General features: G+C 39.9%; 1 protein-coding gene across 5 annotated transcripts in view; it reads left to right on the forward strand.

Annotated features, from left to right (window-relative positions):
• Positions 1-26,765, forward strand: part of ASCC1 (activating signal cointegrator 1 complex subunit 1) — a 74,992-nt gene that overhangs the window by 5,806 nt on the left and 42,421 nt on the right. For all 5 annotated transcript variants that reach the window (XR_014796864.1, XR_014796865.1, XM_084904980.1 and 2 more), the window contains exons 4-6: positions 5,076-5,173; positions 8,294-8,472; positions 19,274-19,410. Coding sequence is in view for 3 of the 5 variants with exons in the window: in XM_084904980.1 (XP_084761106.1) it covers positions 5,076-5,173; positions 8,294-8,472; positions 19,274-19,410 (414 nt within the window). In the remaining 2 variants the exon portion in view is untranslated. The remainder of the gene's footprint in view (positions 1-5,075; positions 5,174-8,293; positions 8,473-19,273; positions 19,411-26,765) is intronic.

The raw sequence follows: 26,765 nt of genomic DNA on the forward strand, positions 1-26,765 counted from the left end.
GTGTTTGAAGAATCATGTTGGTTAAGTCATATTTTAACTTTTCATAGGCAACTGGATCTATTTTGGGGTGTATATTTCAAGCACCTCTGAAAGTAGTAGGGGTCTTTCCCCCCACCTCTGAGGGTTAAGTGTATTAAATACCCCTGATTTTTTTTTTTTAATATATATATATATTTTATTGATTTTTTACAGAGAGGAAGGGAGAGGGATAGAGAGTTAGAAACATTGATGAGAGAGAAACATTGATCAGCCGCCTCCTGCACATCCCCCACTGGGGATGTGCCCCCAACCAAGGTACATGCCCTTGACCGGAATCGAACCTTTTAGTCCGCAGGCTGACGCTCTATCCACTGAGCTCTAAGCTTAGAGGTAATATTGTATACTTAACTAGTGCTCTAAGCTTAGAGGTAAAATTGTATACTTAACTAGTGCTCTAAGCTTATAGGTAAAATTATATACTTAACTAGTGCTCTAAGCTTAGAGGTAAAATTGTATACTTAACTAGTACTCTAAGCTTAAAGGTAAAATTGTATACTTAACTAGTGCTCTAAGCTTAGAGGTAAAATTATATACTTAACTAGTGCTCTAAGCTTAGAGGTAAAATTGTATACTTAACTAGTGCTCTAAGCTTAGAGGTAAAATTGTATACTTAACTAGTGCTCTAAGCTTAGAGGTAAAAGAGCACTAGTTAAGTATACAATTTTACCTATATGTTCTCAAGAATTCTAGTTTAGCACTTCTTAGTTGGGATTCAGAAATCTGTATTTTAACAACTCCACCAGGTGATTCTCATCATGAGAGAAGTTTGGGAAACACTGCCTTAGAGTTTAGGAGATGCATGCTTGTGGGGGACGGAAAAGCTTGGGCATGCTCCCAGCAAAAAGAGTGCACTGACATTTTCTTCTAAGAAACATGACTTGAAAAAGTCGTGACTCAGTTACTGATAAAATCAATGTTATTTATTGTGCATATCTGCTACTGCTAGGGTGCGTAAAAATTCTTTAGATTTATGATTCCAACATCATCTTTGAATTCTGTGTATTTGAAGTACTGTACCAGATGACTTGTGTATTAGATTAGATATTGATTCTGTTAAATTCAAATGAATAAACAATATTTACTAGGAAGATTCCTTTTTATGAATCATTTCTGTAGGCTAGTTGGGATCAAGGAACAAATTACCTGTCCAAACTAATTTATAATCAATGGATTAGATCAGTACTGTGGTTCTCACCCTCAGGTGCACATTAGCATCACCTGGGGAGCTTTTAAAACTTTGATATCTGGCTGCACCTCAGACCAATTAAATCAGAATCTGTGGAGCTGGATGCAGGTATCGTTAGTTTTTTTTAAAGGAACTCCAAATGATTTCACTGTGCAGCCAGGATTGAGAACTTCTCAATCTGGTAGGAACTTCCATTTTTACATTTAATAAAGCAGTCATCCTTTCACCCTGTATGTGTATTATTGTAGTGAACGTCTTCAAGTTTCCATGTAAATCTCTTTTGAATCTGCCTGTATTTTAATTGGGAGTCTGCCATTATGGGCTTAATGAGTATATCATGGACTATCCTGTGCTATGTGCCAGTCACTGGAAAGCCCTTTTTATATATGATCTCATTTAATCTTTACAACAACCTTAGGATACTTAGGTGTTATTCACTTCGTTTTTATAAGTGAAGAAACAGGCTTTGAGTGGGTAAGTGACTTGCCCAAGGTTTGTTTGAGTCCAAGCATCTTTAACCTTCAAATACTTCCCTTTCTAAGGTATGTAGACAATTAACACTTGGAGCCAGCCATTTTTTATGATGGGCTTGTTCACTAACAACATGTTATCAAATTGAAAGCACCCCTTACTGATAAGGCATATAAAGACAAACTCCTGACAGAGTTGATGTGATAGAATCTCTAGCCCAGGGGTCCTCAAACTTTTTAAAGTGGGGGCCAGATCATGGTCCCTCAGAGAGCTGGAAGGCCGGACTATATGAACTACTAATTCCTACTGTAACACCTCGGCTGCGCTCACTGCCCAAAAAACCTGGCGGGCCGGATCAGACTCCTCTGCGGGCCGCATGTGGCCCTCGGGCCGTAGTTTGAAGACCCCTGAGCCCAACACAGAGAAAATCCCTATGTAAATTGGGGAGTTCTAATCCTCTTCTAAACATCTCCTAATTTTAGAACTGGCTTGCTACCATAGATCTTAATGGAAATAATTGGATTTGGTTAACCCAAATAAAAACAAATGTACACTCACACCTGTCAGAATGGCTATTATCAATATATCAATAAACATCAGGTTTGGTGATAATGTGGAGAAAAGGGAACCCTTGTACACTGTTGGTGGGAATGCAAAATGGTGCAACCAATATGAAAAACAGTATATATGTTTCTTAAAAAATTAAAAATGGAACTGCCCTGTGACCAAGCATTTCCATTTCTGGGTATACTAATATATCTGAAGAAACCCAAATTGTTAATATGCACCGCTGTGTTCATTGCAGTTTTATTTACAACTACTGGCCGAGTGCACATTGAAAGGAAATTAATTAGAAGAAATATTTTAATATTGCTATTCGCCCTTTATAATAGAAGTATCAACCAAATTCACAATGACGGATTGAAACACACACATGTGATTGGCACCAGCAAGAACTCTATATGTATCACACATAGGCGAGTCAACTTAGCCATATATATATAATAGAATAAACTTGCTTAATTACACCTGCTTTCTGATTTAGCTAAACTTTTTTCAGTTCAATGAAGCACCCCAACTTCTCTTTCTTTTTTCAGCTCAATGAAGCACCCCAACTTATAGATACAGAGAGCAAAGTGATGGTTGCCAGAGGGGAAGGGAGTTAGGGGGCTGGGTGAAAAGGTGAAGGGATTAAGAAGTATAAATTGGTAGTTACAAAATAGTCATGGGGATGTAAAGTACAGCATAGGAAATATAGTCAATAATATTATATTACTATGTGCATGCCGGGTGGATTCTTGAAATTTCAGGGGATCACTTTGTAAAGTATGGTTGTCTAGCCCAGTGTTTTCCAACCTTCTCTCATGATGAGAATCACCTGGTGGAGTTGTTAAAACACAGATTCCTGAATCCCAACTAAGAAGTGCTAAACTAGAATTTTTGGGAACATATAGGTAAAATTGTATACTTAACTAGTGCTCTAAGACAGATTTTATATACAGAGCACTAAGTTAGGTATGCAATTTTACCTATATGTTCTCAAAAATTCTAGTTTAGCACTTCTTAGTTGGGATTCAGGAATCTGTGTTTTAACAACTCCACCAGGTGATTCTCATCATGAGAGAAAGTTGGGAAACACTGGTCTAGCCAATGTGTTGCACACCTGAAACTATTATAAAATGATATGGAAAAAATTAAAGCAAATGAACAGTTTTAGACATAGATACCTGTGCTACTGGGTACTGTATTGAAATCATAAAAGCCAAAATACTATTGATGATGGGGGAGTTTTTTCTCTTAACTTTATTCAGTACTGGAGGCCTGGTGCACGAATTCATGCACAAGTGGGGTCCCTTGGCCTGGCTGTGAGATCAGGCTGAAACTGGCTCTCTGACATCCCCTGAGGGGTCCAGATTGTGAGTGTAGGCTAGGTCCAGGACCCCACCAGTGCACAATGGGGGTCAGGGAGGGACATGGGAGGTTGGCCAACTGGGGAGGGTCTACCAGAGGGCTCTGGGTATATCTGGCCTGTCTTGCTCAGTACCAATCTGCCAGACCCCAGCAGCAAGCTAACCGAGAGGTTGGAGCAGTCAGTGCATGTCATAGCGACTGGTTGACCAGTCTACTCTCTGCCCCCTGGTGGTCAGTGAGCAGTTGATCGGCCTTAGCATGTATTTAGCATAATTTGCTTTGATTGAACGGACAACCACATACTTAGCATATTAGGTTTTATTATATAGGATAGTCCAGTGATGGTCTCTTAATGCTTTATAGATATTGAAACTCCTCTCCTGGGATCTAGTAGTCTCATTCACTGTAACAAATCTAATTAATATGGGTTCCAGAAGATAACTTTGGAATGTCAGAATTATTTATATTAGGAGTGCTAGGCAAGAAGTGTAAATGAATCAATAGATAATCAGGTGGAGTAGGTGAAAAGTAGTAGGTAGTGATGGGATTCATGATGAGCTCATGTTCCATTTTTAGGGATGAGAATAGGCTTCAGTCTGTTGTTATCAGATCTTCTAACTTATCTATAGAACCTGGAAATCAAATTTTAGGTGAAATTTCCAAATATTTAGGTAAAATCTCCCAAATAAAAAGTCTTTGTGAATTCAGCCTCCTGAGGTTTACCTGCTGGTCCTCTATGCTTTTGAATCTATCCTGAATGATGGCTGCTGCTCTTTTCTAAGCTCTTTACCCTTATTTAATTAAGGACAATTCCCTTAGGATGAATTCATAATGTAGTTACTAGTAACGTATACTCCAAAAGGACAAGGCTCTCCCTCCTCAAACTGTAGTCCCATTGGTTGCTGCAATTGCCTTTGAGACCATGTCAGCTTTCCCTTCAGTCAAGTGCAGACTCAGGTTTTAATGTAATTTTGAGAAGCAAACAGATGTTAGGCATAGTTATTATTCCTTTACATTGAATTTGGCTGTAGGACATCCTTTTGTCAATGAGTGTAATGCTGTATGTTCTGTAAAGCTACATGACTTGTACCAGGCCAGTATGGTAAGTAGTTGAACATCAACCCATGAACTAAGATGTCACCAGTTCGATTCCTGTCAGGGCATAGGCCTGGGTTATGGGCTCGATTAGGAGGCAGCCAATGTTTCTCTCTCACAGATGTTTCCATCTCTCTCTCCTCTCCCCTTATCTCTCTCTAAAATTAAAAACAAAACAAAATAAAACAAAGAAACACCCACAAAAACAAAACAAAACTGTATAACTTCTAAGTTCCTCTACATTTATTGAGCTTTTACTGAAGCACTTTTCTGTAACGGAGTATCTCTGGCGACTTAAACATGATGGAAGTCTTTATTTTGGCACATTTTTGCCCAATCTCCTCCAGTAATTAATTTTTTCTTTATATTATAGGCATATAGTTGGAAAGAGAGGGGACACTAAGAAGAAACTAGAGGTGGAGACCAAAACTTCTATTAGTATTCCTAAACCTGGACAAGAAGGAGAAATTGGTGAGACCCAATGTATATGTTATATTTGCAGTCATTTTTGTGTGTGTACGGAATAATAATAACCCAACTGAGGTGTTTAGTGACTGTATTCTTTTTTTTTTTTTTTTAATATATTTTATTGATTTTTTACAGTGAGGAAGGGAGAGAGAGAGAGAGCTAGAAACGTCGATGAGACAGAAACATCGACCAGCTGCCTCTTGCACACCCCCTACCGGGGATGTGTCCGCATTCAAGGTACATGCCCTTGACCGGAATCGAACTTGGGACCTTTCAGTCCGCAGACCGACGCTCTACCGCTGAGCCAAACCGGTTTCGGCGTGACTGTATTCTTTATGAGGTTCTGTAGCTATTGGCCTTTTTGTGATATGTCAGTATCAATCTAACAAATGGGGAAAGATGTAATTATACAACCTGATCTTGATTGAGTACCTGGGCCTTCATTTTATACTTTACCAGGCACTGATGGAATAAAGCTTCCGGATTTCATTGTGATTTGATTTATTTTATGCTTTAGTAGCTTGAAGTGGAGTGTGTGAATTGTTTCAAGTTAGAATTAGAGAAAACCAATGAGGCCTGCAAATTTGAAATATGCCCTTTCCATATGCTTGTTTTTCCCTTGCTTTGTAGACTCTGAGTAGTGATTAAAATGCCAGCCTAATTCAAATAACTGCTCAAGTGAGGAAAAATAGTTTGGTAATATAAAACAAGTCAGAAAATGTCTGTACTAAACATCAGTGTGAACCAAGGGCAACGGCTTTGAGTAAAGCAGAGTAGGGACAAATTTTTTAAAAATTCATCCTAAAACTATAGGACTTCTAAAAAATCAACTAAGCCGAAACCTGTTTGGCTCAGTGGATAGAGCGTCAGCCTGCGGACTGAAAGGTCCCGGGTTTAATTCCGGTCAAGGGCATGTACCTTGGTTGCAGGCACATCCCCAGTAGGGGGCGTGCAAGAGGCAGCTGATCGATGACTCTCTCATCGATGTTTCTAACTCTCTGTATCTCTCTCCCTTCCTCTCTGTAAAAAATCAATAAAATATATTTAAAAAAATAAAAAAATAAAAATAAAAAATCAACTAAGTTCAGCAACCTTCAATAATCTATTTTCCATGAACACCCACAGATTGTATTGTTTTAGGAGAAAAAAATTCAAGTACTGTTCTTATTTTGTGCTCCATAAGAATAATCACTGTGACAGATAAGTAACAGTTGACTGTAGAGCAGTGCTGTTCAAAAGAACTTTCTATGATGATGGTATGCTCTCTTTCTGCACTGTCCAGAACAGGAGCCACTGGCCACATGCATCTACGAGTACTTGAAATGTGGCTAGTGTGACTGAGGAACTGAATTAGTAATTCTATTTAACTCTAACTCATTTAACCTCTAGTTTAACGAGCTGCAGGTGGACTCCTGTATTGGACAGCACAGTACTAGAGTTTACCCAGCATCTTGTAACTTAAACTCCAGCCTAAGAACGTTAACGACATTTACAAAGGACTTTTTAAAAATAAATATTCAGTTCATTAGAATTACAGGTGAAGCTGTGGCTGGTTTCGCTTAGTGGTTAAGGCAACTGAAAGGTTGAGGGTTTGATTCCCAGTCAAGGGCTTGTACCTGGGTTGCAGGTTCAATTGCTGGTCCTGGTCAGGGCTTGTACAGGAGGCAACCAATCCATGTATTTCTCTCACATCGAAGTTTCTTTCTTTCCCCTCGGTCCTCCTTCCCTTCTTTTCTCTTTAAAAATCAATGGAAAAAATACCCTTGGGTTAGGGTTAACAATAACAACGAAAAAGACTTACAAATAAAAAAAACCTTGGGTCTTTCCTTAAGCTTTAAAGTTCAAGTTACAAATATTGAAATATTTTATAATTGCATTTAAGCTTATTTATCTATCCCCCCCCCTTAATTTTATAATTACTGTATGCTTTATACATGGAAGAAGCTTGCAGAAATTATATACTGGTATAAAGGGAAATATTTCTTTTTTAAAATATATATTTTATTGATTTTTTTACAGAGAGGAAGGGAAAGGGATAGAGAGGTAGAAACATCGATCAGCTGCCTCCTGCACACCTCCTATTGGGGATGTGCCTGAAACCAAGGTACATGCCCTTGACCGGAATTGAACCTGGGACTTTTCAGTCCACAGGCCCAAGCTCTATCCACTGAGCCAAACCAGTTAGGGCAAGGGAAATCTTTTGTAATAGGAACTCCAAACCTAATTGCCATTGACAGTTGAATATGTTCCCCATTTTTGCTATCCATATGGTAGTATATAAATGATTTTTATTTTATTTTTATTTTTAAAAATATATTTGTATTGATTGCAGAGAGGAAGGGAGAGGGAGAGAGAGAGATAGAAACATCAATGATGAGAAAGATTCATTGATTGGCTTCCTCCAGCATGCCCCCTACTGTTGATCAAGCCTGTAACCCAGGCATGTGCCCTTGACTGGAATCGAACCTGGGACACTCTGGTCCACAGGCTGACACTCTATCCACTGAGCCAAACTGGCTAGGCTGGGTTTCTATCTAGGTGTGGGAATTGCCGAGTCATATGGCAATTCCTTTTTAACTTTAAAAAATAAACATATTTTTATTGATTTCAGGGAGGAAGAGAAATAGAAATATCAAGGATGAGAGAGAATCATTCATTGGCTGCCTCCTGCATGCCCCCTACTGGGTGGGGATCAAACCCACAACCCAGGCATGAGCCCTGATTGGGAATTGGAAGTGTAGCCACCTGGTTCATAGGTCGAAGCTCAACTGCTGAGCCTACACTGCCAGACCCTTTTTAACTTTTTAAGGAACTGCCAAACTTTTTTATAGCAGCTGCACCAGTTTACATTTCCACCAAAAAAGTATGAGGGTTTGCTTTGTAGCTTTTGCTTTCTAGCTCATTTTTCTAGTTCATCAGCTGGTCTTTAAGAATTTTTTGTTTTAAGACCTCATCTGCTTAGACTGAATTCATTTTAAGTTTCTTATTCTTGATTCTGTCCGCTGTTTAGAATTATGTACACATTCAGCAGCTCCCCACGTAAGACAGCATCAGGAGGTCGCTTATCTTACAAGCATTTGATGGTCCTTGAATAGGTTAATCGTATGTTTTGTTTGTTTGCAGTAATCACTGGCCAGCATCGAAGTGGTGTAATTTCAGCCCGAACTCGGATTGATGTTCTTTTGCTCACTTTTAGAAGAAAGCAGCCCTTCACTCACTTTCTTTCCTTTTTCCTCAATGAAGTTGAGGTTCAGGAACGATTCCTGAAGTTCCAGGAGGAAGTACTAGAGAAGTGTTCCATGGTAAGTAGCAAACTAAATAAAAAAGTTTAAAAGAAAAATGAAGAGTACAAAAATGGTTCATAATTGAAATAGTAGATACAAATTTCTTCTACCAAGAAGGTAATCATATCTGATGGTTCCTTTTATTTTTTTAAAATTTATTTTATTGATTTTTTTACAGAGAGGAAGGGAGAGGGATAGAGAGTTAGATACATCGATGAGAGATAAACATTGATCAGCTGCCTCCTGCACACCTCCCACTGGAGATGTGCCCGTAACTAAGGTACATGCCCTTGACCGGAATCGAGCCCGGGACCCTTCAGTCTGCAGGCTGACACTCTATCCACTGAGCCAAACCAGTTTTAGTCTGATGGTTCCTTTTAATTCTAAGCTGATAATAAAACAAAACTGTAGACATATCAGCACATAAGTGTCTATATATTGTTGAAAAATTATTAAAAAATTTTAAGACACAAAAGGATCATCTTAATATACATACTGTCCTGCACCTTGTGGATGGCAATGCTAATGAGATGTCATTATCTGTAGATCTTCCATCTCCGATAGTCATGGATTACTTGGGGTTAGTAACGAAAAACAATTTTGCATGTGGAATTTTTATACTTACGCTAGAGGCCTGGTGCACAAATTCATGCACTGGTGGGGTCCCTTGGGGTGGCCTGTGGAGATTGGGCCCCCAGTTCATGCCTCCAGCATTGCAGCCCTGCCTGGCCTGGCACCATCCTCTCACCTACTCCGCCATCTCGCCGGTGGGGCAGTCAGTTGGGGCTGGGGCCCCTTGCTGCTGTCATCGGTCGTTATCTACAGAAGGGCTGGGGCTGATTACCTCCACCCCCACCCCAGCATGGCTCCCTAAGCTGGGTGGCAGCCCTGCCCCCACTGTTGCCACTGGTGCAGGCCGATCAGGTCCCTACTTGCACCTGCCTTGGCCTGGTACTCCCTGCTCACCTATTCCACCATCCTGCTCTTGTAGGGACCCATCAGTGCCAGCAGCGCCTTCAGCGCTGTGTTGCTGACACCTGCATGTTCCATGTTTCCCCCTGGTGGTCAGCGCATGTTAAAGCAAGCGGTCAAACCCCCATCCTCCCGGTTGAACTCCTGGTTGAACCACTGCCCAAGGGGGCAATTTGCATATTAAGCTTTTATTATATAGGACTAGAAGCCTGGTGCATGAGATTTGTAAAAATTCAGCCCAGCCTGCATTCTCTCCAATCAGGGACATTCCTCTCACAATCCAGGACTACTTGCCAGCTTTCCTTCTTAAGTGCCCCTAACCACTTCTGCCTGCCAGCCACATCACCCCTGCCAGTCTGATTGATGCCTAACTGTTCCCCTGCCAACCTGATTGCCCCTAACTGCCCTCCCCTTCAGGCCTGGTCACCCCTAACTGCCCTTCCCTGCAGGCTTGATTGCTCCCAACTGCCCTCCCCTGTCAGCCATCTTGTGTGTTGGAGTGATGGTCAATTTGCATATCACTCTTTTATTAAATAGGATGATGATTAGCTTTTTACTATATAGGATAGTCCTAGGAGTTGGAAAAAAGTATGTGTATGTTGGAGACTTTTGCTATGTATATTCAGATTACCTTCAGGAAATGCTATAGCATTTTATACTTCAAACTATAGCTTTCTATAGGTTTCTTTTCCTACCCTTGCCAATACTGGGTGTTATCATTCTTTTATGTACTTTTTGTAATTCAGTGGACAAAAAATAGTAGCTCATTGCTTTACTGTTCATTTGTATGATTATTGGTATAAATATTTTTTCATATGTTTAACTCTTCTTCCTTTGTGTTTTGGTTGATTTTTCTCTGAGAGTGATCATTTCTTAAGTTTTTTTTTTTTTTAAATATTTTTTTTTTATTAAATTATTATTTTTGTACATATACCAATGCCCCCCCCTCCCATACATGCCCTCCCTTCCCACATTTCTTAAGTTTTGAGAGTCATTCATGTTGTTGTGTGTTGTATTAGTTAATTTCTTTTTATTGCTGAGTAGTAATCCTTTGCTTAAATGAACCAAATATTTTATTCATTCAACTGTTGATAGATGCGTGGGTGGTTTCTAGTGTTGGCTGTTAAATAAAACTACCACATATAATCATTTGTGCAGATATTTGTGTATATATTTTTGTTTCTCTTGGGCAAATACTTAGGAGTGTAATTGTGTAGGTATATGCTTACTTTTATAGGAAACTGTTAGACCTTTTCCCAACGAGGCCGTGTCTCTTCTACTACAAATGATGCATGAGAGTTTAGGTTGCTCCACAGTCTTGCCGACATTTGGTAGTATCTCTCTTATTTGGTTTTGATCTCCTTGGTAGGCATGCTCTAGTATCTCTTGGTATTATCTGCAGGGAATATGTTTTAACACCCCCACTGATCCCTGAAATAACAGAATTTGGAACTCTGTCTTTTCCTATACATACATACATACATACATACTAGGATAAGTTTAGGGCTTCTCTTTGGCATATCTACATTGTCAGCAACACTACTCTTGCACTTTGGAACCATTAAAGCAACATAAGAGTTACTTGAATATAAACACTGTAATATTGTGTCAGGTGATCCTGATAATCAAGATGACTACTCAGTGACTAATGGGTGGGTAACATATACAGCATGAATAAACTGGGCAAAGGAGTGATTCACACCCCCAGCTGGACAGAGCTGGAAGGCACAAGATTTCATCATGCTACTCAGTGTGGAGAGAAAACCTGGAATTTTCTACCATTTTGAGTGAATCTTTCTCTTGGTTAGGTATTTGCTTGGTTGTTGTAGCTTCTTAATTGGTTTCTATAGTTCTCCCAGAGCTATCGATACTTTGGTCTGAATGTTACTGTTTATCTGGTCCCTCCCCGGCTGGCCAACCTCCCGTGTCCCTTTCTGGCCCTGATCATGTACCAGTTGGGTCCCTTGACCTAGCCTGTGCCCTCACACAATCCAGGCTGAGGGACTCTCCCCCCACCCCAACACACACACATCCTGAGCGCATGAATTTCGTGTACTGAGCCTCTAGTACAGTATAATCCCAGCAGTGATGTCTCATATTCACAGGTTCCACTACAATCAAAGGAGAGGGGATTATATAAAAGTGAGGGTCACTGAGGGTCATTCTGCCTACCACAGCCATTAATTTTCACTTTTAAACATTGTTGTGAAGGTCACATTTTTAACACAACAGACAAGTTTTCTATTTCTAGGTCTTATCCTGTCCTTCTCTTACTCTTTCTTGAACTTCTCTTTTCTTCCTTTAAAATAGTCGGCCTCTTTTCTCTATTTGGTAGTATTCTTGTCCTTACCTTACCCTTGATGCTCTAAAGAAATGTGAATTTATCTTTTAGGACAGCATTTCCTGAAATTACCTTCCTTTGTGCTGGTCAATTACATAAGAAATGTTGTTTGACTGCAGACATTATCACCATCATGCCTGGGCTTCCGCTCCCTAAGCTTGAGCATTTAATGTAGGGTTTAGCTGCTCAGAGGCATTGGCAAGGTATTTCTCATCTATGTGATCTGCAGATAAACTGCACCTTACTTTTTCACTGTCCTCTCTTTCATTAAGATCCAAAGATGTCTCACTGTCTGCAGGTTCAAGAAGTATATTAAAACCTTGTCTATCTCTCCATCATTCTATAGCTAGTCATGCTGCTATAATTCCATTTTATCTCACAGCAGGGTTCAGTAGAAAGTGCATCAGTAATGAAAAACAGTAATTCAAAGCTGTGTTTGGTGGAGTATTCTGAAGGCTTCTAGATCTGTCTAAAGCTCCAGGGGATTTCTCAGGCTGCCTGGAGAATCCAAAGAGGTTATAGCTTCAGAAACTAAATGGTTCCGCTGATATTGTATGTGAAGGCTAGCACTGCACAGAAATGGCTAATGGAGCTGGGTCTCCCCTCAATTAGGATTAGTTTTTTCTTCGTTTAATATTATTCACTGAAGAAGAAAATTTATTTATAAAAGCTTTAGTGTATAATTTAGGATTCTTTATGTGTAAGGGGAGTTCTGGGATTTATAATTATCTTATGAATTAGTTTAAAATGAAGATGACAAAGTTGTCTTTGGTTGTAAGAAAGTTGTAAATTGAGTTCTGATGTTGGGTAGGATAGTAGGAAATGACAAGACCTAGATTGCAGCATTTGGATGCAGACAGTTGTGAACAAGTGTTTATCTTTTATTCATTCATTCACTGTTTACTAAATTTCTGTCATTTGCCAGACTATATATTATGCACTAACAATGGGCTCTAGGGCAGTGGTCAACAAGCCACGGCTCGCAAGCCACGGCTCGCAAGCCACATAAGGCTCTTTGGCCCCTTGAGTGTGGCTCTTCCACAAAATGCTACGGCCTGGGCGAGTGTGTTTTGAAGAAGTGGCGTTAGAAGAAGTTTAAGTTTAAAAAATTTGACTCTCAAAAGAAATTTCAATCGTTGTACTGTTGATATTTGGCTCTGTTGACTGATGAGTTTGCCGACCACTGCTCTAGGGAGAAGTAGCGTTCTTACAGAAATAGTTATGGTCCGTGTGCTATCAGAGAGGAGAACGTGAGTACCCAGAGGAGAGGGTCTGCAGTGGTCGGAAAAGGCTCCATAAAGAAGGTGACACTTGAAGAGAATCTTGAAAGAAAGAGTTGCCAGGCTGGCAAGGAGCAGTCGATCATTTTGGGCAGAGGAAATGGCACTTGCCAGGAGTGCAAGTGTTCAGTCCATTATGTTTAGGGGAGAGTGAGGAATTTGATAAGATTAACACCTAGAAAGTGGGTAGGGTAAGGTAGGGAAGAGGTAGGAGTTAAGAGCAGAAAGGCAAACAGTATCCACCTGGTTGTGAATGGTCTTTGTAGGGTCTTGTGTGAGTTTAAGCAGAGACTAATGTGATTAATTTAGCATTATAGAAAAATCCTGAAGGCAGTGTGGAGGATGGATTGAGAGTTAAAGTGTGAGGTACCAGAGGCAGCTACCAGTTAGAGACTATTAATGCAGTCTGTTGGAAAAAGGCTAGGGTCTCTGACATATTTAGGAGGAGATATATTCCAGAGATGTTTGAGAGGTTTTCTCTAAGGGATAATAATAGTACCTACCTTTAATGTTGCTACAAAGAGTAAATGAATTAATATGTAAGATGTTTAGAGCATACCATGGCACATAGCTAGTACTGTATGTGTTAGCTGTTGTAATACCACCGATTACCATATGAGACACCGGGGAAAGTGGCAGCAAGAAAAGGCAGAGGGTCTGGTTGGAATAGAGATGTTTGAGTGATTAGTGCCTATCTTTGGAAATAAGTATAGATTGGTAGATGGACTGCTAACTAGTGCTTACAAGTAACTTATGGAGGAATAGTTAAGCTTTTAGAAAAGCAGGTCTAATTATTCATTGTGCTCATCAAAGATAAGAGGGATGCAACTTTTATTGAAGGGGAGAAGCTCTTTGTTCATTTTTAATGGTAAGGATATGTAGACAATGCATTCTTTTTTCTGGTCAATATAAAAATACTTTAAAAAAATACATTTTTATTGATTTCAGAGAGGGAGAGAGAGAGAGAAACATCAATGATGAGAGAGAATCATTGATTGGCTGTCTCCTGCACACTCCCTACTGGGGATGGAGCCCGCAACCGGGGCATGTGCCCTTGACTGGAATTGAACCTGGGACTCTTCAGTCCCCAGGTCAACGCTATATCCACTGAGACAAACTGGCTAGGGCAGAAAATACTTTTTTTCTTGTTCATTTTAAAACCTAATATTTGAACATTTGTCCTTTGTTTTTAAAAACCTTTCCATTTTCACATAATCATGTCTGTATAGAATTGATAAGCCAGAACAATCAAAACCCTGTTTTCTGAAGTTTATTCAACAAAATAAGGTATTTTATTATTACAAACACTAATACAAGCTCAAATCAAAGTCAGCTTTTGTGAACATTCTTAAAGAATAATAGAAGTGACTCATCAGAGCCTAATTTCTAACTCTGGTGACTTAGATGGAAGAGCAGAGATGGTTTAGAGTGTTGCATAGTTATGTAAAAGGCTAGAAGAGAGAAAGTGTGTATTTATCATTTATCATATTTATCTACTATGTTCCAGAGGCTTCACATATATTTTATTTAATCCTCAGAACAACCCTGAGAAGGAAATGTTGTCTGCTTATAGATGATGAAATTGAATTCCAGAGAGATTTAACTCACTTGGGGTCACACTGCTGATAGATGGCAGAATTAGAATTTAACCTAGGCCTGTTTGGTTGCAAAGCCAATGCTTTTTTTCACCAGTATGCCTTATTTGAATAACTTTCCTATGTGATAAGGTTTATGTTACCTGCCCAGCAATGATTTTATGGGATTTGGCCATAAAAATAGAAAGAAAATATAATGAGCATAGGGGAAGTCTTTCAGGCTTATTTTCTCATGTTTATTTCCTCTTTTTCTTTGCATCGAATATCAGGAAGTGAATTGTTGGATCCCACACAAATACCTATACCTATTGAGAGGCATTGTGGGAGCATTTAAAAATTTATAGGACCCTTGACCTAGAGGTGAGCTAGGCCATCTCCCTTATCTTACAGGGGAAGAAACTGAGGGTCAAGGGAAGTGAAATGGCTTGCCTAATTACAGCTGGTTTGTAACAGACTTGGAATTAGAACTCTAGACTCTATTCCAATTAAAGACCTTTACACCTGAGTTACGAACTTTTGTTATGCCTTGAATTCCTAAAAGATGATATATGTGAATGTAACATGAAGATTAAAAAAATTTTTTTTGTCTCTGGTTCTTAGCATGTACTGTCAAGGCAGAGTGCTATACATTATTTACATTCTGGGTGATACACATTTGGATCAGATTAATAGTGTTCTTTTCTTTTTTAAATTTATTTTTTTGTTAATCCTCACCAAAGGTTATATTTTTTTCCATTGATTTTTAGACAGAGTGGAAACGAAGGGGAAAGACAGAAAGAAAGAAACATCGATGTGAGATATATCAATTGGTTGTCTCTTGAAACACCCACTCCCAATGGAGGTGGGAGATAGGGATTGAGCCTGCAAACAAGGTTTGTGCTCTGGACCAGAAGTGAATCTGGGACTCTCAATCCTAGGGCCAATGCTCCAGCCACTGAGCAAAAACAGCCACGGCCATAGTATTGGATCATGACCTTTGGGGTCTGAGTCTGAAGAGAGGGTCCCTTTTGTTCGCTGTCAGCTCTGGCAGATGCACCTGCATTTTATTCCATTTGTGTGGAAAGGATGGTTGAATTTTAACCCAGGCATTAAAGAAGCAGAGAGAATGTTCCATGGGGGGCTAATCCATAGTTCTCTCTTACTGGCCTTTTCCAAGCTCCACATTTTTAGATTTCATTGTACCTTGTTAATTGCTCATGCTGACAGCATTGCCAGCGGTTCTGCCTCATGGGAGCCTGAGTGCTGGATTAAAAGTGAAATCAATGAAGGGCCAGCAATAATGTGGTGATTGCTAGTGGTAAACCACAAAGCTGAAGTTTTGTGTTTTTTTCTCCCCCAAATTATTTATTATTATTATTATTATTATTATTATTATTATTATTATTATTTTCATGAAGCTGCAGTTTGAATGAGAGAGTTAAGATTTTGCACCTGGGACTGTTGAGTTAGGACAGGATTTTGAACTCTGAAATGTGGGGTAGGCCTGCACATATGCTTTCTATGGAGGTAGCCTTTGCATGCATTGTTTCCGTGGATGAAACCTTATTTAACAAATAAAGAAACTGAGGCTTACTGACGTGACATAACCATAAAGAAACACTTTTCCCCCCAGCTAGATAAAACTGCCCCAGGGAATTCCTGTTATTTTACTCTTTGCTTCTCCTTGCCTGGTGGAAGGTAACCACTATTAGAATTTTCAGGCGCCAGCCCTAGCCGATTTGGCTCAGTGGATAGAGCAGAGCATTGGCCTGCAGACTGACGGGTCCCAGGTTTGATTGTGGTCAAGGGCATGTATCTTGGTTGTGGCTCGATCCCCAGTAGGGGACGTGCTGCAGGCAGCTGGTCGATGTTTCTAACTTTCTATCCCTCTCCCTTCCTCTCTGTAAAATCAATCAATAAATAAAAATTAAAAAAAATTTTCAGGCGCCAGCCTGGTTGGCTAACCTAATGGAGTAAAATAGTTCCAGCTCCAAGTAATGGTGAACTTGGAGGAGGGCCCAGTGTAACTAAGTCCCTGGAGTAAAAATTTGATGTTGGTCTTGATTCATTTCAAAGAAGAATGTGGGTGGGAATATGATATATTCCAAGCAAAATAAATAAATAAAAATAGTGGCTCTAGGGATTTATGCCATTGCCTTGAAGATTGTTTGGTTCTGCATTAATTTTAGATAATTCGGTAAGAGAAAAGTTTTTCTTAGTAGACAGCATTTCTAGCTAGAAATGTATAACCTAAGTCAACTCATTGGACACATCAGACAGACCCCAAAAGCACTTACTATTTTTTAAAAAAATTATTATTATTATTAAAGAAGTAGTCTGTTTTTTAAAACAAAGTCAATGTCAAGAAAGAGAAAGAAAGGCTGTGGGAATGTTCCAGATCCAAGGAAACTGCAGAGACTTGACAGCTAAATAGAAGGCTTAATCCTAGACTGGATCCGTGTTAGAAGGGAAAAAAATGCTGTGATTGACAAAATTAGGATGTGGATGGCAAATCATTGCTAAAAATATCATGGCTGTTATTTTTAAAGACTATGGTTTTGTAGGAAATATATATTGAAGTATTTAGGGTCAGCTGGAGCTGCAAGAGCTGGCCAGGGCTGCAAGGGCCAAGCCCCTTGTACGAATTTCATGCATTGGACCTCTAATATCTATATATATAAAAGCCCAGTGACTGGAATGGAGGAACAACCAGAACCACCAGAACACCCGGTGGCTATGACGCACACTGCAGCAGCCAACCATCCTGATATGGGCCCTGATTGCCCCTCAACACCTACGACCCCTATCCTCTGCTGGCCCAGCCCGATGGGCCCCTATTGGGGCAGCCAGCCGGAACTCATCCATGCACATTCATAATAAAGAGCCAGGGTCGTAATGACTGTTACCACCGAAGGCTCAACCAGACCGGAAGTCAGTGCTGGGTTGCCATGGTGATTAGGCCTGGAGAGAGGCCTGGAGAGAGGCCTGGAGAGAGAGAGAGGCAGGTCTAATTCATAGCCTCTGTGGCAGCCGTTGATCAGAACTTGCCTCTCTTTCTCTCCTGGCCTGGTCAACAGCTGTGCCTCCATTTCTCTCCAGGCCACCACCAGGGCTGCTGATCAGCTCCGCCTTTCTGATCAGGCCCCATTGATAGGCCCAGAGATGCTGACTGGCATAGAAACTGACAAATCAGAACCTAATCTGGGTCAACTGTGAGGAGCCAATGGCTGCCTAGGAGGCGGAGCTTTTGTTGCTGACTGGCATAGAAACTGACCAATCAGAACCAAATTGGTCAGTAGAGGAGGGCAGTTGGGGGCAGATCAGGCCAGCGCGGGAGGGCAGTTAAGGTTGATCAGGCAGGCACAGGCAGGTGCTGTCAGGCCAGCAGGAGAGGGCAGTTAGGTGTGATCAGGCAGGCAGAGGCAATTAGGGGCTATCAGGCCAGCAGGAGAGAGCAGTTGGGGATGAGATCAGACTAGCAGGGGAGGGCCATTGGGGGCCAGATCAGGCCAGCAAGAGAGGGTAGAAAGGAGTGATTAGTCAGGCAGAGGCAGTTGGGGCTGAGATCAGGTTGGTAGGAGAGAGAAATTGGGGGCTCGATCAGGCCAGCAGGGAAGGGCAGTTAGGGGCAATCAGGTAGGCAGGCAGAGGCAGTTAGGAGTGATTAGGCAGGCAGAGAGGTTAGGGGCTATCAGACAGGCAGGCAGAGAGGTTAGGGGCGATCAGGCAGGCAGGCAGGCAGAGGGGTTAAGGGCAGGCAGGCAGGTGAGTGGTTAGGAGCCAGTGGTCCCAGATTGTGAGAGGGGTGTCCGACCACTGATTTAGGCCCAATCCTAAACCAGTGGTCAGACATCCCCTGAGGTCCCCGATTGGAGAGGATGCAGGCTGGGCTGAGGGAACTCCCCCTTGGTGCAATTCGTGCACCAGACCTCCAGTGTGTGTGTGTGTATATATATATATATATATATACATACATATATATACACACAGACACACATATATATATATAATGTCTAAGCGACTGTTCGACCAGTAGCTATGATGCCACTGACCATTAAGGGGCAGGCACTTAATGCACAGGCATGGAAACATGGAACAGACTGATGAATCTCAGAGGGAAGGGGGAGGGAGGTGGGTGGGAAGAGACTAACCAAAGGTTTTATATGCACACTAGAGGCCCGGTGATGCACGGGCTTCTGCACTGGTGGGGTCCCTTGGCCTGGTCTGCGGGGATTGGGAAGTTAGGGGTGATCAGGCCGGCAGAAGCAGTTAGGGGCTATCAGGCCAGCATCCTCCGAGGGGTTTTGGATTGCGAGAGGACGCAGGCCAGGCCAAGGGACCCCTGATATGGGCCCTAATGGGCCCCCAACGAGTCTGTGCACCCGGCCTCTATTTTTTTTTTTATTAATATAATTTCTGTATATAGTGTGAGGTAAGGGTTTACCTTCATTCTCTTGCATATGGATATTCAATTGTCCCAGCATCATTTGTTGAAGAGACTCTCCTTTCTCCATTATATTGTCTTGGCATCTTGGTTAAAAATTAGTTAATTATATATAAATGTGTGGGTTTATGTCTGGGGACTCTAAAGTTTATTCCTACCACTTGCTTTTGTAGGGCTGAGTTTCTTGTTTTTCTCCCTTTTCTAACAGGATCATGGAGTTGATAGCACCATTTTCCAGAATCCCAAAAAACTTCACCTAACTATTGGGATGTTGGTACTTTTAAGTGAGCAAGAGATCCAGCAGACATGTGAGATGCTAAAGCAGTGTAAAGAGGATTTCATTGAGTGAGTAATGCACAGGTGTGGGGAAGGCTGGTCGCCTGTGCTGGCTTTTTTGGGGTATCAAAGACTTGTTTTTGCACTAGAGAGCAGGGTGACATGGGGATAAGGTTTGTTGATTCACCCATTTGTAACACTTTACATTGAACCATTGTCTGAAAGGTTTAAAATGTACTTAGAAATTTTTATGGAAAACCTTTACCTTAAAATATACTAGTTTAGTAGGCAAATTTTGTTTTAAATTAAAAAATAGGACATGTCATTATTTTCTCCAAAAGGAAATTCTCTTCATTATCCATCCAAAAGTATAGACTACTATATTAGTTTTCTGTATTACTACAAGGTTGGTGCTTTAAAACAATATAAATGTACTATGTATAGTAGTTCTGTGGGGAGAAGTCTTATACGGGTTTTACTGGGGTAAAATCAAGGTGTGTCAGGGCTGTGTTCCTTTCTGGAGGCTTTGGGAAGAGTCTGTTTCCTTGCCTTTCCAGTCCAGCTTCTAGCGGCCACACACATTCCTTGGCTAGAGGTCCCCTTCCTCTGGATTCAACACCAGCAGCATTGTACCTCTCTGACCCCGCTTCTGTTGTCACACCTTCTCTCTGGCCACAGCAGGGAAAGGTTTCTGCTTCTAAGGACCCTCATGATTTGATTGAGCCCATCCAGATAATCAAGGATAATCTCTCCATCTCAAACTCCATAACCTAAAGCCCGTCTGCCAAAGTCTCTGCCATATAAGATAGCGAATTTACAGATTCTAGATAGTAGGATGTGGGCATCTTTGGAGAGCCATTTTTCTGCTTACCACAGTAATCCAGCACTATAACTTGATTCTCTAGGAAAGTCTTCATTGTATTTCAGAAATGGAGACTTTAATTTTCTTTTTTTAATACAGGTAATTTTGTGTAAATCAATATGAGGATACCAAAAGACTATCGAAGCAAATGTTTTGGCTCAGTGAAAACATTGCAGAGTTGTTATTCTTTTTACTGTAAAATTTTAATTTACACATACATCAACCCAAGGAACACAACCCTGCCACACCTTGATTTTAGCCCAGTAAAACCCATATCGGCTTTATTTCAAAGAAACATCTCTTCCCACCTCTCACTTTACTCCTTTTACTTAGGATGGAGAAAGAACAAGGGCTGTTTGAAAACTGATTCACTTGAGCCCAGCCAGGGTGGCTCAGTTGGTTGAGCATTGAGGAAGTCAACTGATCCATGTTTCTCTCTCTCTCTCTCTCTCTCTCTCTCTCTCTCTCTCTCTGTCTCTGTCTCTCTCTCTCTGCCCCTCTCTCTCCCTCTCTCTCCTCCCTACCCCCTTGGGTGAGGATTAAAAAACAAGAAAGAAAGAAAATTGGCTCACTTAAATAGATTTTAAAAATTTATTACAATATTCAGGTCCCATACTATTGTATCATTGCCTTGTAGAGATGGGTTATCTGGTTCATTGGGTGAAACAAGGTAAAAGGATTAAAATTTTTCTCTAGTTCTGTTGTATATAAAACTGTTTAATAAAATGACTTAATTTGTGGGTCTCTTCTCCTTTTCCATTGTTTTGAAGACAAAATATTTTCTTGAGCAAAATCATACAGTCTGTTTATTCTTTCTGAATCTCAAACAGCAAATAATAGTTTTGTCTTGTTTACTCAGTAAGGAACATAACTGTCTTTTTCTCAATCTTACCTGAAACTCAGAATAATTTGTAGTTAGGTATTTATAATTTTCCTTGCAAAAAAGAAAACTTTATGCTTTACCTTACAAAGCAGAGCAATTTTTACCTGGTTTTAGAATGAGTTCTGATACCTTAACTTATACCCAGGTTACTTTTTGCTAAAGAAAACTGAAAGCAGCTGCATTTTCTTGGCTGCTATTGGAAGAATTCTGATAAAAAATTTTTTAAGGTGGATAAAATATTTGTTTAGAGAAGTATTTTTTAACCTTATGAAAAATCACTTCACCATGTGTGAGAATGTAGCCATCTGCAATCCAGAGAATTCTCACCAAATCGGCAGAACCTTTATCTTGACTCCCAGCCTCCAGATCTGTGAGAATAAATGTCTGTTGTTTCAGCCACCAAGAGTCTGGTATTTTGATGACAGACTGAGCAGATTAAGATACTGTAGCAGCTGTGTTTTCCTCACTGAACCAATTTTTTACTTTTTGCCTGTTGTTCCTGATTAGATGGCACTGAATCTGATTGTCTCCGAATCCTGGAGTTTCCATAAGACACCAAACACTCATTAAATAAACTTTATTTTTAAATTAAAAAAAAAATCTGGTCACAGGTTTTTAATCACCGAGGTTTTATCCTGAGCTATGTGAGGATTTAGCTGAGTTCCTTTTTTTATGTCTCTGGGTGCTTTTTGAGGCTAAGGGCCAAATCTAAGCCCTTTAAGCATGTTGGGGTTGATGTGCATAGGCAATGAAGATCAGCCTTAATAGTTCCTAAGAATTTTTGACGTGACAGGATGAAAACAGTAATTGTAGTTTTTCAAATTCAGCAAAGCTTTTGAAATAGGACAAAGTTACCCTGCCAAAAATCTGCAATGCAGGCAAAAAATTTTGAACATGCTCTTTTCAAGAAGCTGGAAAGATTTGAAATCAGCAAGTAAAACAAGCCTCTCCAACCCTCTTCTCCCCTGGTTCCCTCTGCCACACACACGTGTTTAGAAAGTATACAAAGCAAAATTAATTTATTCTGAGCAGGAGGATGAGACTCAATTGGTAGTTTGGATTGGTTAGAAGTGCTTTGTTCTCCTAAAGAGAAGAAATATCTCTTTAAAAAAAAAAAAAGCTTATATTACAGGTCTAGTAAGTAAAATGTATCATCTAATCTTTTTTTCTTTATTTTTGTTCTTTGATGTTAGCCTTTATATTTCAGTAAACAATGACATTTCTAACCTTTTGTGATTTAAAGATCTCAAATTAAAATATAGAAAATAAAAACATTGAAAATGAATAGATCAGGGTATAATTTGCTATAGTTTAATCTGATGGCTTTTAGAATTGAAGTATTAAATATATGGTTATATTGGAATTTAATTAAAACTGTGGTACTATGTAGATATTTTAAAGAAATGGATGGTTGAATATTTTAAATTTGGTGCTAGTTTTGAGTTTAAGGATGCTGATGAGAAACAACTTTGATTTCAATTCTTAGGCTAAAGACTCATGCAGCGATTTAGAATTGTTCACAGTGAATTATTTGCGGAGTCTAGGAAACACTGAAGCTCTGCTTGTGTCCCTTGTGACTTTTCTTTGTGAGATATAGAGTGCAAACAGTGCAGTGGCTCTGAGAGTGTAGTCCGACAAAGAGGCAGCACTCTGTAGCTCCAGCGTCACTCTGCTTGTTCCTAAGTATTCCCAGTAGGCCTGAGGTTAAACCAAGTAAGTTAAAAAGGGACAAGAGTGAGGAGAGAAGAGGAGGAAAAATACCCATGGGCAATGTTAGTTCCTAATTATCGCCTCAGATGTCACTGAATTGAAAAACGTGCTCACTGGTGTTCCAGGTGGAATAGTTTGGTCACCAAGACAAGAGCATTTATCAGGCAAACCATCCTGTTCTTTAATCTCCCTCTTGATAAATCCTAGGGATAGGTTGAAAGAGTTTCAGTTTCTACTCATAGGGTAGGCTGTGGATCCTGCTTCATTTTTTTTTGTTGTTCTTGGCATCTCTTCTCATTCCAAGGATTTGAGATCAAGACTTTATAGTGAGGACATATATACAAAAAAAATGTTAAAAGTCAGAGAGCTCAGAAACCATAGAGGTGGAATAGGGAGAAAATTCTACCTGAAAACCAAGGTAAGATAACTGTACGTGAGCATTAAAATTTAATGCTGTTTTTGAGCACCAGTATCCTTGAACTAAATTCCAGAAAGAAACAGCAGTTATTATAGTTCTTTTTTTTTTTTTAATCCTCACACGAGGATATTTTCCCATTGATTTTTATAGAGAGTGGAAGAAAGGAAGAAAGACAGAGAGAAATATCGATGTGAAGAAACACATTGATCAGTTGCCCCCTGCATATGCCCTGACCTTGGCCAAGGCCTGTGAGGAGCCTCTACCAACTGCATATGTCCTTGACTGTCATCTGATCCGGGAACTTCATTTTGCAGGCTGATGCTCCATCCACTGAGCCAAACCGGCTAGGGCTATAGTTCTTATCTGATAAAAAGGAGCATAACAACTTTTTAGGAGAGAATCCTTTTCTGGTTCTAAAGTCAAGAGAAAAACTGGTTGCATAAATCTTAATATAAATAACCCAGAATGATGATAAGCAGTATTTTTTACAGTTTTCCAGAAGATATAAGAACATTATTCACATTTCTTTTTCTTGTATTGACCTTTAGAAGTTGAGGATATAATCTTATATAAAAGGCTAATATGCAAAGTGTTCCCTTGGGAGTTCAACCAGGAGACTGGGAATTCAGTCATTCGCTATGATGTGTGCTGACCACCTGGGGGTGGCGTGGAACAAAGGAATACCCCGGCTGGTAGCCAGCAGCTGGCAGGAAGGCCCCTAATTACTGGTCAGGCCTAGGGACCCTAACTGTGCATGAATTTCGTGCATCAGGCCTCTCGTCCTATATAATAAAACCCTAATATGTAAATCGACCAAATGGTGGAATGACCGGCAGAATGACTGGTCGCTATGACACACACTGATCAGAGGGCAGACGCTCAATGCAGGAACTTCCTTCTGATGGTCAGTGGGCTCCCAGAATCCAGGCTCTCTGCTGGCAAGTGCAGCTGAGATGGCAGGAACCTCTTCTGCCTACGCTGCATGTGGGTGTTAAGGAGTGAGGGTTCCCAGACTTCAAGAGAGATCCTGGGCTATGAGAGGGCGCCAGCCAGGCTAAGGGACACATACACCCCCAACCCCAGTGCATGAATTTTGTGCCTCTGGTATTAAATATTAACCCAGTAAGAACATTTTAGTAGGAAACTAAACTAATGATATGGTGCTTTCTGGTGATCTGACTGTGGGGTTAAAGCTGAAAAAATGTAGGGGAATGTACAGGTTAGTATTAAACTGTTTTAAGAAGAAGTAGTTTTGTTGGGCACTTTGATAGGATTAAATAGCGGTCTTTCATTTGAATTCTTTGACTATTACTTGGAATGGAGATACATTGGATTGTTGATTGAAGCTATAGGCCTCAGATAATAGTTCAGAGATTGGCTTGTGTTTTTGGAATATCTCACTTCTTAGAGGTACTTATAGGATACTTATGATCAAGGCTGTAATTTTTCTCTTTCAAATATCTGTCTAGAATAGTTCAATTGTTTAGTTTTTAATTGAGATAAATTCTGGTCTTAGGCAATAATATAGCCTTGAAGTTTTAAATGAATCTTTACCATTGGGATTCCTAAACTACAAATAGTATTTTATGGCTTTAATTCAATATCAAGAGAACTTTCTTGTTTTGCCTTTTGGAATTGTCTTTTGGTGCATCCTAGAGCCTTTTGTCTTTGAGCCAGCATGACATTTTATTCAATAACAGTATCACATGTGTCCACATTCTTCTCAAAATTGTCCAGGACAGCTTCTCCCTTTATAGTAGAACATCAAGTCAGTGTTTACGGAGATTTATGTAAGGCACTGTGCCAGTGCTGGGGATATAGGAGTGGACAAGATAGATGCCCCTGCCCTTCTGGGCGTGGAGACGGCATTGTGTGGTGAGCTGATTTTTAGTTGGGTTTAGCCTGGCCCAGCAAGGCCTTCTCTGGTTGAAGAATAAGTCTATTTAGGGGTCTGGGATAAAAGCAAGGTAGTAGGCTTCACTTAGCATGAAAGTAATACATGTTAGTTTAGTGAGTTAAGACAAATGTAACCACACCCAAATCAAGATGTAGAACGTTGCCATCACCTCATGAAGTTCCTTTGTGCTTTACCCGTTTCCAGTAAATTCACTTATTTGAGGAGTATCTACCATTTTTATTTCTATTACCTTAGGTTAATCTGGCTTGTCCTTTAATATCACATATATTGAATCATTTGGTATATAAACTTTTTCTGTTTGGCTTCCTTTCATATTTAAATTTTTAAAAACTTTTTAATAGAGAATACATTTACATGGTTCAGAAATTTAAAGGTACAAAGGATATGCACTGAAGAGTTTTCTTCCTACTGCTATCCCACCAAGCACCCTGCTATCCTCTCTAAAGGCAACAGATGTTAGCAGTGTCTTTGTTTCTTTCCAGAGATTTTATGTAAGTACAAGCAAATATATATATATGTGTATATATATATTTTTTTCTTATCCCCATTTTTTTCATAAGTAGTAATATATACATTGCTGTGTACTTTTAAAAAATAGATTTTTATTGAGTTCAGAGAGGAAGGGAGAGGGGAGAGAGAAGCATCAATGATGAGATAGAATCATTGATCAGCTGCCTCCTGCACACCCCTTACTGGGGATCAAGCCTACCCACCTGGGCATGTGCCCTTGACTGGAATCAAGCAGGAACCTTCAGTCCACAGGCTGATGCTCTATCCACTGAGCCAAACCAGCTAGGGCCTTTTTTTAAACTTAAAAAGATAATCATTCCGTATCAGTACCTAAAAGCTTCCTTAGTTTTGAATGGCTTATTTTTTGCTCATAGTGTTTTGATATATTTAATCAGTCTTATGTTATTGGACATTTAGCCTGTTACCAGTCTTTTGCTACTCCAAACAATGCATCAGTCAGAATCCTATTGCATCATATCAGGAGGCTAATGTTTGGTCGTTTCTTTGAGTGTGTGATAAGCTTGATCAGTCAATTTGAGAGTGAGCAGCCTGATCCATTGTTTAGAGGGGTCTCTTTATATTTCCTCCAGCCTTTTTTCTAAGTTTTAGCATCCATTGGTGAGCTTGCAAGATCCATTGTTTTATCTGGAGTGGCAAAATGGTGATACTCTAATTCCATCATTACTTCTGCATTTATCAATTGGAATTCTCCTGTGAAGAATGTTCTTTATTAGCTATCATTGCATATGTAGTTGAATTCATAATTATTTCATTAGGGTTGGTTCCTATAAATTGGGTTGTCTGGGCGAAGGGTTTTTTTAATTAAAGACTTTATAAATATTGTCAAATTGCACTTAAAGATGTGATATTAGCTTTTTTTACCCCCGTCATTGTTATATGAATGAAATACTGTGCAATTTGTAGAAATAATGATGTAAAACCTCAGAGATGGTCAACACATCAATTGTCTTTGTCAGTCAGAACTATCATTGCTTGCCTTTTTCTTTGAGTGCTTTTTAGTGTGACTTTGGAAATACTATGTTTCTAGTCTGTGTGCATTAAACATATATTCATTTTTATTTACTTATTTATTTACTTATTTATGTATTTAAAATGTTTTTAT

The sequence above is a fragment of the Pipistrellus hanaki genome (assembly GCF_964339955.1).
Source record: "Pipistrellus hanaki genome assembly, chromosome: 14".
In the NCBI taxonomy this organism is placed as follows: Eukaryota; Metazoa; Chordata; class Mammalia; order Chiroptera; family Vespertilionidae; genus Pipistrellus; species Pipistrellus hanaki.